The 18,467-nt window shown below is 25.7% G+C and overlaps 1 protein-coding gene across 3 annotated transcripts in view; it reads right to left on the bottom strand.

The window, feature by feature from the left end:
• Positions 1 to 775: 775 nt before the first annotated feature.
• LOC111628253 (alpha-actinin) overlaps positions 776 to 18,467 on the bottom strand; it is a 49,881-nt gene continuing 32,189 nt past the window's right edge. For 2 of the 3 annotated variants that reach the window (XM_023372004.1, XM_023372003.1), the window contains exons 13-22: positions 18,211 to 18,302; positions 17,486 to 17,594; positions 17,322 to 17,384; positions 17,018 to 17,254; positions 16,858 to 16,942; positions 16,546 to 16,745; positions 16,203 to 16,256; positions 16,049 to 16,117; positions 15,810 to 15,968; positions 15,555 to 15,734 (exon numbers count right to left, since the gene is read on the bottom strand). In XM_023372004.1, coding sequence (XP_023227772.1) covers positions 15,570 to 15,734; positions 15,810 to 15,968; positions 16,049 to 16,117; positions 16,203 to 16,256; positions 16,546 to 16,745; positions 16,858 to 16,942; positions 17,018 to 17,254; positions 17,322 to 17,384; positions 17,486 to 17,594; positions 18,211 to 18,302 — 1,233 coding nt within the window. In that variant the 3' untranslated portion in view covers positions 15,555 to 15,569. Of the gene's footprint in view, positions 1,763 to 7,484; positions 7,644 to 7,718; positions 7,878 to 7,957; positions 8,027 to 8,111; positions 8,166 to 8,454; positions 8,655 to 8,766; positions 8,852 to 8,926; positions 9,164 to 9,230; positions 9,294 to 9,394; positions 9,504 to 11,146; positions 11,153 to 15,554; positions 15,735 to 15,809; positions 15,969 to 16,048; positions 16,118 to 16,202; positions 16,257 to 16,545; positions 16,746 to 16,857; positions 16,943 to 17,017; positions 17,255 to 17,321; positions 17,385 to 17,485; positions 17,595 to 18,210; positions 18,303 to 18,467 lie in introns of those variants that run through there. The other variant, XM_023372005.1, reaches the window with a different exon arrangement.

The raw sequence follows: 18,467 nt of genomic DNA on the forward strand, positions 1-18,467 counted from the left end.
ATCATAACAATAATGATGCGAAGACTTAAAATTCTATTTTTGATTTATTTAGCGATGACGTCATTGTTGATATATAGTTAAATTTTTTAAACCGAACTACGTAGTTTATTGAATTTACTTGAAACGCATGTATTTTAAAACAAGTTTAAACGTTTTAGAAGTTTAAAATTTACAATTTAAAAAAAAATTCCGAATATTTTTGTTAATGTCGGGAAATCGAACTGCGCACCATCTGGTATCGCAGATTATAATTAAAATATACTGCTAAATTAATACATCGAACTATCGCGTTATTTTCTAGAACTGAGCTGCAAATCTAATAAAATTATTTAAATAAAATTTTTACTTCCGATTATTCACGAGACGAAATTTGTTATTTTGTCAAATTAAGATTTTTTCCAACTTCTCAAAACTTTTGGGTATAAAAAAAAATATTTTTTATATCCAATTTTTTACCAGGAAGATTTTAATTCCTTTCTTCTGGAACAAACTAATTTTAGTTTATTTCTAAATTCTAACCTTAAATAAGATCCATTTGTTAATTCCAAACAAAATTTGAGAAGGAAAAAATCCAATTACTTCTCATATATTTTTTTTCTATTGGTTGATGGCATCTCCTGGAATTAAATGTTTCTGTTATTTTTTAAAAAAATAATGATGATGTGTTGTTTTAAGGACTAATAAAGAATTTCAGGAAGGAACAAACTTCTTTTATTGTTTAACCTGAGCATGATTTAAGCTACTAACATCATGAATTGCATTTCTGACACAAAAGACAATTCAAAAAATTTCTTTTAAATATTAATTTACCATAAAATTACAAAATTTTACAGTAATCAATATTCATTTTGACTAGGGCTCTAGCCCATAAAACGACTTCCAAATTTTGTATAAAATGTTTTCTTTTTTTTTTATTCACAAATCCAAATGAATATCAAAATCCTAAATTCGTTGCTAAGAATTATAAATACTTAAAATTTCAAATGTTTTGTGTGGGGTGTTATTTCCCGTACAACATTTCACTAAATCCGGACAATAACAATTCACATTATATGCAATGCAATTTAAAAATTAAAATGGAATTTTTTTTTTTTGTATTTTACGACAAGATTTTTTTTTTATTCTGTGACTTACACAATCTGAGACGGAAACTAACTTTCCGTTGTAGTAATTTTGCATCACGATGGCCACTCATAAATAATTGTTTGGAAAAAAACTAAACTTTGTGTAAAATAAGGAAAAAAAAAAAAAGCCAAAAATATAGTGTGTTGAACAAAGGAAATGTGCTTTTCCTTATTTGTGACATTCTAATTTTCTAACAAACTAAAATATATTACAGTAAATTTTAGAATACTTCTAACATCTTGATGTGCAATATGGTACTCACGAGCATAACAATGTGAAGAAAAAATGTTACATAGATAAATAGAAGCATATCGATTAGGTCGACAAACAGCAAATCTCTAAACCAACACAATGACACTTTGGTTTAGACGATCGTTTGCACTTTGATGTAGACTAGTCACCACAACTTCGACATCACATGGAAGACAAACTGAATGCCAGACAAAAGGCACTTTTTGTTTCTTAAACATATTACATGTTACAAATCACTTTCACCATACAGAGCAGTGGAGAACGACATATAATCTAAAGCTCCCGGAATTGCACCCATTCCCTTATAAGGTGTCATTCTTTGGATGCAGTATTCGGCTTGATCGGGTGGCAGTTCTCGTCTCAGTTCTTCGGCAGTGATAAATGGCTGAGGAAAGAAACACAGCAAAATTAATGTTAAATACTATTTCTGAAAATTACAAATGTTGATATGCTTGTGAAGTCAAAATAATATATATTTACTATCATTATCATATCATTTAATAATAATCTTTTAAAGCAGTTTATATTTTATTATTATTTGGAAAAAAAATTTAATTTCCCAACTGTACTAATCCTAGAATAAAGCATTTTAGAAACAAAGACTAAGGGAAAATATTCATCAGAATGACATTTTCATGTATTAATATATATGGTTTATTTGTTCTTTAATGCTTGCTTTTCATTGAAAAAAGTTGCACCGAATATAATATATTTTTTTCATAAAGTATGTCACTGTTAAACACAAATTAAGCATAAAAATTTTCTTCATTTCAAGCGGTCTTTATATAATTGTGTGATGTGAAACTGAGTCACACATATAATGAAAAACGATTATAATTAAATATGTCATAAAAAAGTAAGAAACAAAATGTAATCTCTGAAATGTTTCTTACACTTTTAGGTAATAACAACAACTGAAAAATAAAGCATGTGCAATTTACCAAAAACTTCCAGCAACCAAATAATGCAAAATCATATCATCAGCATACTGTAATGAAGGTAACAGAAGGTAAACAACGAAAATCGTATCAATCAGATGTGCAAGCAGAAAGCAGAGAAAGTGTTAAGTATAAAAATAATAGTGTAATATGAATAACTGCTAACAAAATCTTTCTTCCCTGAGAATCATTAACATGATGTTATATACTAAGAGTTCTGTGAAATTTTTTCTTGATCCAGAAATATGAAAACGTATAAAAATCGAGTTTTTTTAACTATCATTTTATTTGTTGCTTTCATAAATATCAATATTATGCAGTATTGTTATTTAAGTTTAGTATGTAATGCAGGTGTAAAAATTTACATAGATCTTGTTATAACTCGTTTATATATTTTCTATTAACTTATCCTAATCTATTATTGTTATTCATTACAGGATGAAAATATAGACTAGAAAACGATTTATGAAAAATATTAATAAATAATAAATATTGATTTATCTGCATTTAGGTTTTATATATGCCAAACACTAAAAATTGTAAAATGTAGGCAGAATTTAAAGTGAACTCAAAATAGTTTTCATTTTAAATTGAATAGGGGAAAAAAATTACTTTTAAACTTTTCCAACTAAAAACTAAATTAGTTTATTGTTCCATTTTCTCACTTTTTAACAAGATTTTAAACACACTATAACTTTTACTTAGCAACCTTAATACTTAATAACAACTTTTGCTTAACCTTATACTGATTCATATGAAGTGGCATGATTATTATTTAGATTCTGAAAAGTCTTTACATGTATTAATTATTTTGAGCAGCTCTTATTTTATTGGTATTTCAATGGGTTACTTTCTCCACTTAATACTTTAGGAGACACCCACAATTTGTCTTTCTTAAACCAACTCAAATTTATCTTTTTTGTCATTTTCTTGTCTAGACGGTTGTTTATTGAACTGTTACAAAAACTTTAGGCATTAACTCATTTTTATTTTTTGATTTCACTTTAAAACTTAGGATTAAAAAATACTTAATAAAGGAATGAAAATTGTAAATTATAATGTATATATCTTTTTATTTTATAATTTTTAAAAAATGTTTATAAATTATATATAGTTCATAAATTTTATACATTCTGTATATTTTTATATCTTACTCTTTACTTTTTAATATTTTATATGTATTTTATCATTTGTCTTTTGTTATTTATGTTTTTGGAGGGCAAATAAATTGTTATGTTAGAGTAGTAATCCCATGATATATAGCATTATTTAGCAGTCATAAATAAATAAATGCATTTTTTTAGTGTGTGTGTGTGTGTGTGTTTAATATTCTACTATATCTAATATTTTTGAAAAATCAATATGAAATATCTAAGTTTTACCATATAAAAGTGAAAACAATGTCAGAAAAGTAGATATTAAATATATCGAATATTGCAGTGAATAGTTGAATTTTGTTTCATTCACAATTGAATATTTATTTCTTTAGAAATACTTCAAATTTTAAGAATTATGTTTCAGAAGAAACATTTGATATTTCACACATCAAGTGGGGGGAAAAAATAGATAAAATAATTTAATAATGGTCTTAACAGTCTGAACACATAATAGAGAAAGCAGTAAGAAATTAATTACGAAAATGTTTGAAACTAATTTCTAACAATAGATCTTTATCTTTACAGAAATTTCTGTGACGAATAGAATAACTAAAACACAAATAAAAATATCACATAGAAATAAATAGAAACAAAATTAGAATAGAAATAACAGTAGAAGAGAGAAGACTTCTACTCTTCTAATACTGGTATTTCTATTCTATTTTTATAATTATTATAATTACAAAAATGAATAGAAACAATAGTAAAATTCTTAATTTCATTTTTCAATACTATCTTGGAATTTTCCTCAAATCATTAAAAATATTTTAAACAATGATTTTCAAAATAGTGTGTAATTGAAACAAATTTATTTTATGTTCATTTTTCTTACTAAATTTTTGTTTTAGCAATAACTACTTTTAGTATGGCCAAAATAATAAATATTTGTAATTTAAATTTCGCTATAAACATGAAAAATTGCAAATATTTTAATCTTATCTTTTGAATTAACTGTTCTAAGCAAAATATATTTACTTAATCTATATCATAAATTTAACAAAAAAACGATGATGAAACACTAGTTTTATCTTAATCAAATACAATGCATAGTTTTTGAATATCAAAATTATTGCAGCTTTAAAATATTTTCAGATTCTGAACAATGGCCATTAATGGAGTTCAACTATAAATAAATTCAGAATGCAAATGTAATTTGTTTGAAAAAGTTATTAAAATCAACTGAATACAAAAAACATTAAAAGTATCATCAGAGTGGTTTATTTTAATCTCTTGAAAGAAAAAAAAGCACTGAAAAAAATTCAGTTCAATGGAGCAAGACCCTACCATTCATGAATTGTTGTAAATAATTTAAATTGAAACTTTAATGAAAGGTAAGTTGAACAACATGGACCAGTACAATGGCCGATGCAATTGTCAGACTTGACTTCACATGACTTATTTTTGGGAATATTTAAAAAATGCCTATCAACAAGAACCAACACCTAAAGAAGATATGATTGGGAAGATTTAAATAGCTTGTGCAAATGAAAAGTTTTATTAAAACCTGCGAGACATTTCCAATAGAGAATTGACTAATATATTCAGCAAAATGAAAAAGGTCTCTGAACATCATTTTCCATAGGAGAACACTGACAGACATTCATGTTAATTAAACATTCCACTAAAAGCTTATAGTGAAAAATGTATTGAATAAATTTAAGATTACCTTGAACTGTGGCAAAAAGTTTTGTATTAGTTCATTATTTGAAGAAAAAAAATTATTCCATATATTAAATACAAGTTTGTTTGTGATGCAGAATTATAATATGCAATAAAAAAAAATAGAGTTTCCATTTCAGAAAAGAAAGATAATCTCATTTTCACCAATTATAGCACCATCAATGATGAAACTAATAGACTTCAAGTAGGCAAAAGATGGGCTAACATTTTCTGTTTAACGATTTTTTTGCAGTATGTGTATTTTGAGTTATTTCATTGGATTGACTAAAACAGATTACCCTGTATATCTATGCATATTAGATATATATCAGTCATAGGAGAGCTAATGCATCAGCCTGCCACTCTGAAGATCCTAGATTAAAATCAGTTGGGAGCCTTAAAATTTTAGTCAGGTCCTATTCTCACTATTTGATTACCCTATAATGGGTCAGGCTGAATCCAATAATGGGCTTGCAAAAATAGCACTCTTAGTGCTTTTAGATCATGGTTAAAAATAAAAAAGTGTCATAAGAAAATTATACAAGATCAAGAACTTTAATTTGAATTTATGAAGTTCATTATTTCATATACATTTTTGCATTATTTAGAAATGGTTTACTGAATATACATTTATTAGTTCAATTCAAAAATTTTTGTATTGCATCAGGCTAAGATTATACTTAATTTTTTTTTTTTGATATAATCCATAAATATTCAGGTACATTACTAGATTTTTTGATATGACAGAATTTTTATACAGTTCCTCTTTTCATAAGTTTTTCTCAAAGAATTTTTTTTATTGAGCTATACTTTCAATGGAGGGATTTGAGAATGCATTACATCTAGTTTTGTAAATATTAACAAACTTTATAAATTATATTGTAAACATTTTTTACAATGTATTGTTTTTGTTTTGTTTTAATACTTTTTTATAGGAGCTGGTAATCAAATTATATCAAAGCAATACCTGTAATGATTGGATAAAATAAAGATTATTATATTTACTTGTACAGATAAAAATTCTGATTTTTGAGAATCTGAATACATTTTAATTATAACTGGATTAAAACTGTATGACAAAACGTTATTTATAATCTGTTATCATTACAGCTAACTAGCACAAAAATTTAAAAATGAAACACAATTCTTATTAATCCAATGGTAACATTTTAATTTTAACAGACAATTTCATCTAAATTTATAAAGAAACATTTAAAGAGAGAGAGTGTAAACATGAAAGCAAGTGTGAGTGAGTGAGCTTATATATGGGTAATCCTTGTTAGTTTGAAATTCAAAAGACAAAATAATTGCGATTTTGAATTATCAAGTTTCAAATTATCCAAGATTAACATATTCCTGTACACTATGCCAAATGCCACATTACTGAAATAATTTATTAAACAAATGAAAGACATCTACGTACACAGAATGCTATTTTTGTTAATTAATAAAAAAAAATGTAAATAAACTGTAGATAAACAGCACATGTCTGATAAGAACCTCACAGGTTGGCAGACAGGCTTCATAAAATGTAAAATAGAATTCCTCAAAATGCAGTGAAAATTATTTTTAAAGTGGCCCAAAAAGTAGTAAGTCATCTAAATGTAGTAGCCTAGAGCCCTACAAATATATCAATGTGCTATTTTTAGCTCAATCTTGCAATCCCAAAACCCAGTTGTATTTTATGAGATAAGAGAAAAAAAAATTGTCCATAGGTAAGATGATGCCCAAAATGTTTTAGCAAAGCACATTAACCAGATTAGAGTTGTTCTTGGTCTATTGTTCTCTTATGATATGGAGGCACTTAATCTAAACAAAAGAGTTAACATACTCATATCACAGTTTGGACAGAATTTTCACTTTAAATTTTGAATTAGTCATACTTAAAATTAACTGAATATCTTAACTTGTAAATTTCTATATCCCTGGCTGGGTCAAGCAATACAGTTACAAACTAACTGAATTTTGAACTAACAGAGTTCAAATTAATGATTCCTGTATAAATTTAGCAGCTGATAATAATTGTCTTTAAATAAAAAAATGTGTGTTTCAAACAGAACAGAAAAATCTGTAAAGTGTATAACTTAGAATCATTATGTGTTTTTAATACCGACTTATAAAGAGAAATAATTATTAAACTTATTGAAATGTAAATTTAATGACATAAATGCTTATAATAAATGACATAAATGCTTAAATAATCTTCATCTGCTTTAAAAATGGATTTACTTATGAGATTAGATTATAAAAACTAATGGATATTGAGACTAAAACAGAAAACCAATTTAACAATTAAAATTAAATTTGCTAACTTTTGTGTGTATTGTTACTTCAAAAAATAAAATCATCATACCTTGTCTCCAGCTAAGATTCTAAATGAATCAATTATTTGTTCAGCAGTGTCAGAATCAGTGCTCTCTCTAGTCATAAAGTCAAGGAAGGCATCAAAATGAACAAAATTTGTATTATTTGGATCTACAATGCTCATGATCCTCCTAAAATCAGATTCTCCCTGAAAATAATATAATCATAAATGCAATTTTCTGTTAAGAGTTTATTAAAAAATAAATAAATATAATCTACATACCTGTCGGTCATTACGAATATTGTAACCAAGACTCACTAGGCAAGATTTAAATTCTTCTGGACCCAATCTTCCTGTACGATTCTTATCAAAATGATTAAATGACATTCGGAATTCATTTAGTTGATCTTGAGTTATTCCTTTCGAATCTCTAGTTAAGATCTTAGAGAAAAAAACAAAATCCATTATTATAAAATAAATTATGTAAAAAGTGTAATGTACAATTACATGAAAAAACTTACCTGATTCTCTACTTCATTAATATTACGATGGATTGAGGTGAGTAATTGTTCCCAGCCAACTCTTAATGTCTAAAAATATTTAGAAGGAAAGAAGTCAGAATTCTATTCTTAAAATAGCTTTTTAAAAGTTTCAATTATTATTTATAGAACTTACTTCCATAGTATATTGTGTGTAAGTATTTTCAAATATCATTGCTTCTTGGATTTCCTATAATATGTTTAAAAATTCATTAAAAACTTATAATTAAAAATATCTTCTGCAATTGAAAATAAACTTTTAAAGTCTGATTCTGTAAATCCTACATTTGGATCACTGCATAACTTGCTATATTTAAATGATGACTAACAGACAGTCTGTAGCAAACTACTAGAAATACCTGAAGTATTTTTAGATTATGATCTAATACTTACAGAATAGTTAAGCATAAATAAAAAAAATTTACTTTCAAATTTCTACCTGAAAAATTTATTTAGGAATGCATGACAACAGAATTTACCTGGTGACATTTTTCTAATTCATCCATGTGTGGACGGTATTGAATGACAGCTTGTTCATATTGCTGTAATTTTCCTAATTGGTCCTCTAAAGATCCTTGCATTCCCATACCAATAGCAGCAACTGCATCCATCTGTCTTTCTATCCAAGGACCTACAACATTAGCTTTTTCAGCAAACTTCCTTCTAAGGCGTTCATTAGCTAATTTCCAGTTAAGTTTAAACAAGTAAAATTATCATCAATTCTGAAATTTCAGATTATTAATTGATAAAATTTAGCAATATCATGGTTAATAAAATTTTTTGAAGGATACACTGTTGGCGCATAAGTTCAGTCTGCAATACTTGGTCTCTCTTTGGTACTAATTGCTTCACATCTGTCCATTTATTACTAATATCCTACAAATTAAAAAACAATCACAACTAAGATTTAAATAAATAATATAGAATTAAAATAATTTAAAAATTACTAACACTGGCAGTTAAAGTAGTATATGGATTCTCAATACCACCTGGCACTTGATATTGTGTGGCAATAGTCTGAACTTCATGTGATAGAGAAATGATGGATTTGTGTTCCTTATCAGCTTCACCTAATGTTTGTTTAAATTGTTCATGAGCATCAATTAAACCTTGAATTTCATCCATTGTATGAACAATAAACATATCAACAAGATCTTCTCTAGCTCCATCCAGCCAATTATTAAAGGGCTAAAATAAAATAAAATATATATTGAAAATGATAACATATTAATTTCTAATAAGTAAATTTACTCACAGCAGCTCTCTTGGCAAATTCAAGATGTAATTGATCAATTTTCTCCAATACACGTTCTGCTTCCTAACATACAAAAATATTTTGTTAATTTTAAATTTTTTTAGTAAAGTTAAAAATTTTATTAATATATACATCAGAATAAAATTAAACACAAAAATCTATACCTCAAGAGCATTTCTTCGTTTTTGTGTAAGAGTGCCTAAGCGATCCCACTGATCACAGATTCTCTGACATCTAGCATTAACTGATGCAGAATCATGATAGTCAAGAGCACTGTTAATTATAACAAATTTAATTAAAATGGAATTTAGTTTCAAAACTTAAAATATACGAAATATTGTTTTTAAATTTAGCTAAGATATTTTTGAAACTATCTAAAATTAAGTTCATCTTTCAATATCATTAACAGAATTTTATAATTGATTAAGAATGCATTGAAACACTTTATAGAACTACAAATATTTCATTTTATTATGTTCTTAATATCTGTACATTTCATAAAATCAATAAGATAATCTTTATTTTTAATCAACTTGTTACTTTTTGATTACATAACTAATAATTTTTTCCTTTGTGTTTCTGAAAGAAATGGATGTTCAGATATATACAATTCTATCAGAATAATCAGACAAATATAGAAATGCTAGAATATTAAAGTCCAGATATTTTAATCAAGATTAAACATTTTTTGAGGCATTTTGTTTCATTATTAGATTACAAAAGTGCTGTTCTACTCAATTTGGATAGATAAACATGTTCAAAATCATTATTCGGACTACTAAATATTTAATTCTTTTCAGGCAAATATAGAAAACACTATAATATAAATGTAACATACTTTAGTAGTATTTCATTATAAAATATCTAAAATCAATTAAAATTTACTCACTTTAATTCTTGAGCAATAGCAGCAATTTGTTCTACTCTATCTTGATGAGCAGCGAGATCACTCTCAAATGCTTCATGTTTCTTTTTCAATGCCTTTTTTTTTATTAAAAAAAATTAGTATGTTAATATATAGATAACTAAATTTTAAGTGTGTATATAAATAAATAAAATACATTTTAGATTTATAAATTGAATTTAATTATTGAGCAAATATTAAAAATGAAATAAAAACAACATTGATTTAGATAATTAAAACAAATAATTTATACCATAAAAACCATGTAAAAGAAAAATATATGATTTATCTGTAAAGAAAGCATTTCCTTGTTGATTACCAGGACTTTGGAGCCAGTCAGAGCTTCCATTTTTTACTGAAGCCAGAGTCAGAACTATATTCTTTAAAAAAATTCTTGGCTCTAACTCTTTTTTCTTATTTTTTTTGATGACTTGGATATTCACATCTTTGTTGTAACATTCTTACAATGTTGACTTTGCTTATTTGTTAAGTACTGTTAAGATCTTTGTAATATAAACTGGCAATTATAAAAACAGACTGAACAACTGTGTCAATCAGGTGCAGGGCTAATGATGGTAAATAATTGGTGAATAGTAATTATTACTTAATTGTTTATTGATATCTCATTATATTTTCNCATAGATCTTGTTATAACTCGTTTATATATTTTCTATTAACTTATCCTAATCTATTATTGTTATTCATTACAGGATGAAAATATAGACTAGAAAACGATTTATGAAAAATATTAATAAATAATAAATATTGATTTATCTGCATTTAGGTTTTATATATGCCAAACACTAAAAATTGTAAAATGTAGGCAGAATTTAAAGTGAACTCAAAATAGTTTTCATTTTAAATTGAATAGGGGAAAAAAATTACTTTTAAACTTTTCCAACTAAAAACTAAATTAGTTTATTGTTCCATTTTCTCACTTTTTAACAAGATTTTAAACACACTATAACTTTTACTTAGCAACCTTAATACTTAATAACAACTTTTGCTTAACCTTATACTGATTCATATGAAGTGGCATGATTATTATTTAGATTCTGAAAAGTCTTTACATGTATTAATTATTTTGAGCAGCTCTTATTTTATTGGTATTTCAATGGGTTACTTTCTCCACTTAATACTTTAGGAGACACCCACAATTTGTCTTTCTTAAACCAACTCAAATTTATCTTTTTTGTCATTTTCTTGTCTAGACGGTTGTTTATTGAACTGTTACAAAAACTTTAGGCATTAACTCATTTTTATTTTTTGATTTCACTTTAAAACTTAGGCTTAAAAAATACTTAATAAAGGAATGAAAATTGTAAATTATAATGTATATATCTTTTTATTTTATAATTTTTAAAAAATGTTTATAAATTATATATAGTTCATAAATTTTATACATTCTGTATATTTTTATATCTTACTCTTTACTTTTTAATATTTTATATGTATTTTATCATTTGTCTTTTGTTATTTATGTTTTTGGAGGGCAAATAAATTGTTATGTTAGAGTAGTAATCCCATGATATATAGCATTATTTAGCAGTCATAAATAAATAAATGCATTTTTTTAGTGTGTGTGTGTGTGTGTGTTTAATATTCTACTATATCTAATATTTTTGAAAAATCAATATGAAATATCTAAGTTTTACCATATAAAAGTGAAAACAATGTCAGAAAAGTAGATATTAAATATATCGAATATTGCAGTGAATAGTTGAATTTTGTTTCATTCACAATTGAATATTTATTTCTTTAGAAATACTTCAAATTTTAAGAATTATGTTTCAGAAGAAACATTTGATATTTCACACATCAAGTGGGGGGAAAAAATAGATAAAATAATTTAATAATGGTCTTAACAGTCTGAACACATAATAGAGAAAGCAGTAAGAAATTAATTACGAAAATGTTTGAAACTAATTTCTAACAATAGATCTTTATCTTTACAGAAATTTCTGTGACGAATAGAATAACTAAAACACAAATAAAAATATCACATAGAAATAAATAGAAACAAAATTAGAATAGAAATAACAGTAGAAGAGAGAAGACTTCTACTCTTCTAATACTGGTATTTCTATTCTATTTTTATAATTATTATAATTACAAAAATGAATAGAAACAATAGTAAAATTCTTAATTTCATTTTTCAATACTATCTTGGAATTTTCCTCAAATCATTAAAAATATTTTAAACAATGATTTTCAAAATAGTGTGTAATTGAAACAAATTTATTTTATGTTCATTTTTCTTACTAAATTTTTGTTTTAGCAATAACTACTTTTAGTATGGCCAAAATAATAAATATTTGTAATTTAAATTTCGCTATAAACATGAAAAATTGCAAATATTTTAATCTTATCTTTTGAATTAACTGTTCTAAGCAAAATATATTTACTTAATCTATATCATAAATTTAACAAAAAAACGATGATGAAACACTAGTTTTATCTTAATCAAATACAATGCATAGTTTTTGAATATCAAAATTATTGCAGCTTTAAAATATTTTCAGATTCTGAACAATGGCCATTAATGGAGTTCAACTATAAATAAATTCAGAATGCAAATGTAATTTGTTTGAAAAAGTTATTAAAATCAACTGAATACAAAAAACATTAAAAGTATCATCAGAGTGGTTTATTTTAATCTCTTGAAAGAAAAAAAAGCACTGAAAAAAATTCAGTTCAATGGAGCAAGACCCTACCATTCATGAATTGTTGTAAATAATTTAAATTGAAACTTTAATGAAAGGTAAGTTGAACAACATGGACCAGTACAATGGCCGATGCAATTGTCAGACTTGACTTCACATGACTTATTTTTGGGAATATTTAAAAAATGCCTATCAACAAGAACCAACACCTAAAGAAGATATGATTGGGAAGATTTAAATAGCTTGTGCAAATGAAAAGTTTTATTAAAACCTGCGAGACATTTCCAATAGAGAATTGACTAATATATTCAGCAAAATGAAAAAGGTCTCTGAACATCATTTTCCATAGGAGAACACTGACAGACATTCATGTTAATTAAACATTCCACTAAAAGCTTATAGTGAAAAATGTATTGAATAAATTTAAGATTACCTTGAACTGTGGCAAAAAGTTTTGTATTAGTTCATTATTTGAAGAAAAAAAATTATTCCATATATTAAATACAAGTTTGTTTGTGATGCAGAATTATAATATGCAATAAAAAAAAATAGAGTTTCCATTTCAGAAAAGAAAGATAATCTCATTTTCACCAATTATAGCACCATCAATGATGAAACTAATAGACTTCAAGTAGGCAAAAGATGGGCTAACATTTTCTGTTTAACGATTTTTTTGCAGTATGTGTATTTTGAGTTATTTCATTGGATTGACTAAAACAGATTACCCTGTATATCTATGCATATTAGATATATATCAGTCATAGGAGAGCTAATGCATCAGCCTGCCACTCTGAAGATCCTAGATTAAAATCAGTTGGGAGCCTTAAAATTTTAGTCAGGTCCTATTCTCACTATTTGATTACCCTATAATGGGTCAGGCTGAATCCAATAATGGGCTTGCAAAAATAGCACTCTTAGTGTTTTTAGATCATGGTTAAAAATAAAAAAGTGTCATAAGAAAATTATACAAGATCAAGAACTTTAATTTGAATTTATGAAGTTCATTATTTCATATACATTTTTGCAGTATTTAGAAATGGTTTACTGAATATACATTTATTAGTTCAATTCAAAAATTTTTGTATTGCATCAGGCTAAGATTATACTTAATTTTTTTTTTTTGATATAATCCATAAATATTCAGGTACATTACTAGATTTTTTGATATGACAGAATTTTTATACAGTTCCTCTTTTCATAAGTTTTTCTCAAAGAATTTTTTTTATTGAGCTATACTTTCAATGGAGGGATTTGAGAATGCATTACATCTAGTTTTGTAAATATTAACAAACTTTATAAATTATATTGTAAACATTTTTTACAATGTATTGTTTTTGTTTTGTTTTAATACTTTTTTATAGGAGCTGGTAATCAAATTATATCAAAGCAATACCTGTAATGATTGGATAAAATAAAGATTATTATATTTACTTGTACAGATAAAAATTCTGATTTTTGAGAATCTGAATACATTTTAATTATAACTGGATTAAAACTGTATGACAAAACGTTATTTATAATCTGTTATCATTACAGCTAACTAGCACAAAAATTTAAAAATGAAACACAATTCTTATTAATCCAATGGTAACATTTTAATTTTAACAGACAATTTCATCTAAATTTATAAAGAAACATTTAAAGAGAGAGAGTGTAAACATGAAAGCAAGTGTGAGTGAGTGAGCTTATATATGGGTAATCCTTGTTAGTTTGAAATTCAAAAGACAAAATAATTGCGATTTTGAATTATCAAGTTTCAAATTATCCAAGATTAACATATTCCTGTACACTATGCCAAATGCCACATTACTGAAATAATTTATTAAACAAATGAAAGACATCTACGTACACAGAATGCTATTTTTGTTAATTAATAAAAAAAATGTAAATAAACTGTAGATAAACAGCACATGCCTGATAAGAACCTCACAGGTTGGCAGACAGGCTTCATAAAATGTAAAATAGAATTCCTCAAAATGCAGTGAAAATTATTTTTAAAGTGGCCCAAAAAGTAGTAAGTCATCTAAATGTAGTAGCCTAGAGCCCTACAAATATATCAATGTGCTATTTTTAGCTCAATCTTGCAATCCCAAAACCCAGTTGTATTTTATGAGATAAGAGAAAAAAAAATTGTCCATAGGTAAGATGATGCCCAAAATGTTTTAGCAAAGCACATTAACCAGATTAGAGTTGTTCTTGGTCTATTGTTCTCTTATGATATGGAGGCACTTAATCTAAACAAAAGAGTTAACATACTCATATCACAGTTTGGACAGAATTTTCACTTTAAATTTTGAATTAGTCATACTTAAAATTAACTGAATATCTTAACTTGTAAATTTCTATATCCCTGGCTGGGTCAAGCAATACAGTTACAAACTAACTGAATTTTGAACTAACAGAGTTCAAATTAATGATTCCTGTATAAATTTAGCAACTGATAATAATTGTCTTTAAATAAAAAAATGTGTGTTTCAAACAGAACAGAAAAATCTGTAAAGTGTATAACTTAGAATCATTATGTGTTTTTAATACTGACTTATAAAGAGAAATAATTATTAAACTTATTGAAATGTAAATTTAATGACATAAATGCTTATAATAAATGACATAAATGCTTAAATAATCTTCATCTGCTTTAAAAATGGATTTACTTATGAGATTAGATTATAAAAACTAATGGATATTGAGACTAAAACAGAAAACCAATTTAACAATTAAAATTAAATTTGCTAACTTTTGTGTGTATTGTTACTTCAAAAAATAAAATCATCATACCTTGTCTCCAGCTAAGATTCTAAATGAATCAATTATTTGTTCAGCAGTGTCAGAATCAGTGCTCTCTCTAGTCATAAAGTCAAGGAAGGCATCAAAATGAACAAAATTTGTATTATTTGGATCTACAATGCTCATGATCCTCCTAAAATCAGATTCTCCCTGAAAATAATATAATCATAAATGCAATTTTCTGTTAAGAGTTTATTAAAAAATAAATAAATATAATCTACATACCTGTCGGTCATTACGAATATTGTAACCAAGACTCACTAGGCAAGATTTAAATTCTTCTGGACCCAATCTTCCTGTACGATTCTTATCAAAATGATTAAATGACATTCGGAATTCATTTAGTTGATCTTGAGTTATTCCTTTCGAATCTCTAGTTAAGATCTTAGAGAAAAAAACAAAATCCATTATTATAAAATAAATTATGTAAAAAGTGTAATGTACAATTACATGAAAAAACTTACCTGATTCTCTACTTCATTAATATTACGATGGATTGAGGTGAGTAATTGTTCCCAGCCAACTCTTAATGTCTAAAAATATTTAGAAGGAAAGAAGTCAGAATTCTATTCTTAAAATAGCTTTTTAAAAGTTTCAATTATTATTTATAGAACTTACTTCCATAGTATATTGTGTGTAAGTATTTTCAAATATCATTGCTTCTTGGATTTCCTATAATATGTTTAAAAATTCATTAAAAACTTATAATTAAAAATATCTTCTGCAATTGAAAATAAACTTTTAAAGTCTGATTCTGTAAATCCTACATTTGGATCACTGCATAACTTGCTATATTTAAATGATGACTAACAGACAGTCTGTAGCAAACTACTAGAAATACCTGAAGTATTTTTAGATTATGATCTAATACTTACAGAATAGTTAAGCATAAATAAAAAAAATTTACTTTCAAATTTCTACCTGAAAAATTTATTTAGGAATGCATGACAACAGAATTTACCTGGTGACATTTTTCTAATTCATCCATGTGTGGACGGTATTGAATGACAGCTTGTTCATATTGCTGTAATTTTCCTAATTGGTCCTCTAAAGATCCTTGCATTCCCATACCAATAGCAGCAACTGCATCCATCTGTCTTTCTATCCAAGGACCTACAACATTAGCTTTTTCAGCAAACTTCCTTCTAAGGCGTTCATTAGCTAATTTCCAGTTAAGTTTAAACAAGTAAAATTATCATCAATTCTGAAATTTCAGATTATTAATTGATAAAATTTAGCAATATCATGGTTAATAAAATTTTTTGAAGGATACACTGTTGGCGCATAAGTTCAGTCTGCAATACTTGGTCTCTCTTTGGTACTAATTGCTTCACATCTGTCCATTTATTACTAATATCCTACAAATTAAAAAACAATCACAACTAAGATTTAAATAAATAATATAGAATTAAAATAATTTAAAAATTACTAACACTGGCAGTTAAAGTAGTATATGGATTCTCAATACCACCTGGCACTTGATATTGTGTGGCAATAGTCTGAACTTCATGTGATAGAGAAATGATGGATTTGTGTTCCTTATCAGCTTCACCTAATGTTTGTTTAAATTGTTCATGAGCATCAATTAAACCTTGAATTTCATCCATTGTATGAACAATAAACATATCAACAAGATCTTCTCTAGCTCCATCCAGCCAATTATTAAAGGGCTAAAATAAAATAAAATATATATTGAAAATGATAACATATTAATTTCTAATAAGTAAATTTACTCACAGCAGCTCTCTTGGCAAATTCAAGATGTAATTGATCAATTTTCTCCAATACACGTTCTGCTTCCTAACATACAAAAATATTTTGTTAATTTTAAATTTTTTTAGTAAAGTTAAAAATTTTATTAATATATACATCAGAATAAAATTAAACACAAAAATCTATACCTCAAGAGCATTTCTTCGTTTTTGTGTAAGAGTGCCTAAGCGATCCCACTGATCACAGATTCTCTGACATCTAGCATTAACTGATGCAGAATCATGATAGTCAAGAGCACTGTTAATTATAACAAATTTAATTAAAATGGAATTTAGTTTCAAAACTTAAAATATACGAAATATTGTTTTTAAATTTAGCTAAGATATTTTTAAAACTATCTAAAATTAAGTTCATCTTTCAATATCATTAACAGAATTTTATAATTGATTAAGAATGCATTGAAACACTTTATAGAACTACAAATATTTCATTTTATTATGTTCTTAATATCTGTACATTTCATAAAATCAATAAGATAATCTTTATTTTTAATCAACTTGTTACTTTTTGATTACATAACTAATAATTTTTTCCTTTGTGTTTCTGAAAGAAATGGATGTTCAGATATATACAATTCTATCAGAATAATCAGACAAATATAGAAATGCTAGAATATTAAAGTCCAGATATTTTAATCAAGATTAAACATTTTTTGAGGCATTTTGTTTCATTATTAGATTACAAAAGTGCTGTTCTACTCAATTTGGATAGATAAACATGTTCAAAATCATTATTCGGACTACTAAATATTTAATTCTTTTCAGGCAAATATAGAAAACACTATAATATAAATGTAACATACTTTAGTAGTATTTCATTATAAAATATCTAAAATCAATTAAAATTTACTCACTTTAATTCTTGAGCAATAGCAGCAATTTGTTCTACTCTATCTTGATGAGCAGCGAGATCACTCTCAAATGCTTCATGTTTCTTTTTCAATGCCTTTTTTTTTATTAAAAAAAATTAGTATGTTAATATATAGATAACTAAATTTTAAGTGTGTATATAAATAAATAAAATACATTTTAGATTTATAAATTGAATTTAATTATTGAGCAAATATTAAAAATGAAATAAAAACAACATTGATTTAGATAATTAAAACAA

This window comes from Centruroides sculpturatus, unplaced genomic scaffold, assembly GCF_000671375.1.
Source record: "Centruroides sculpturatus isolate CEXI.00-Female unplaced genomic scaffold, Cexi_2.0 scaffold512, whole genome shotgun sequence".
Classification (NCBI taxonomy): Eukaryota; Metazoa; Arthropoda; class Arachnida; order Scorpiones; family Buthidae; genus Centruroides; species Centruroides sculpturatus.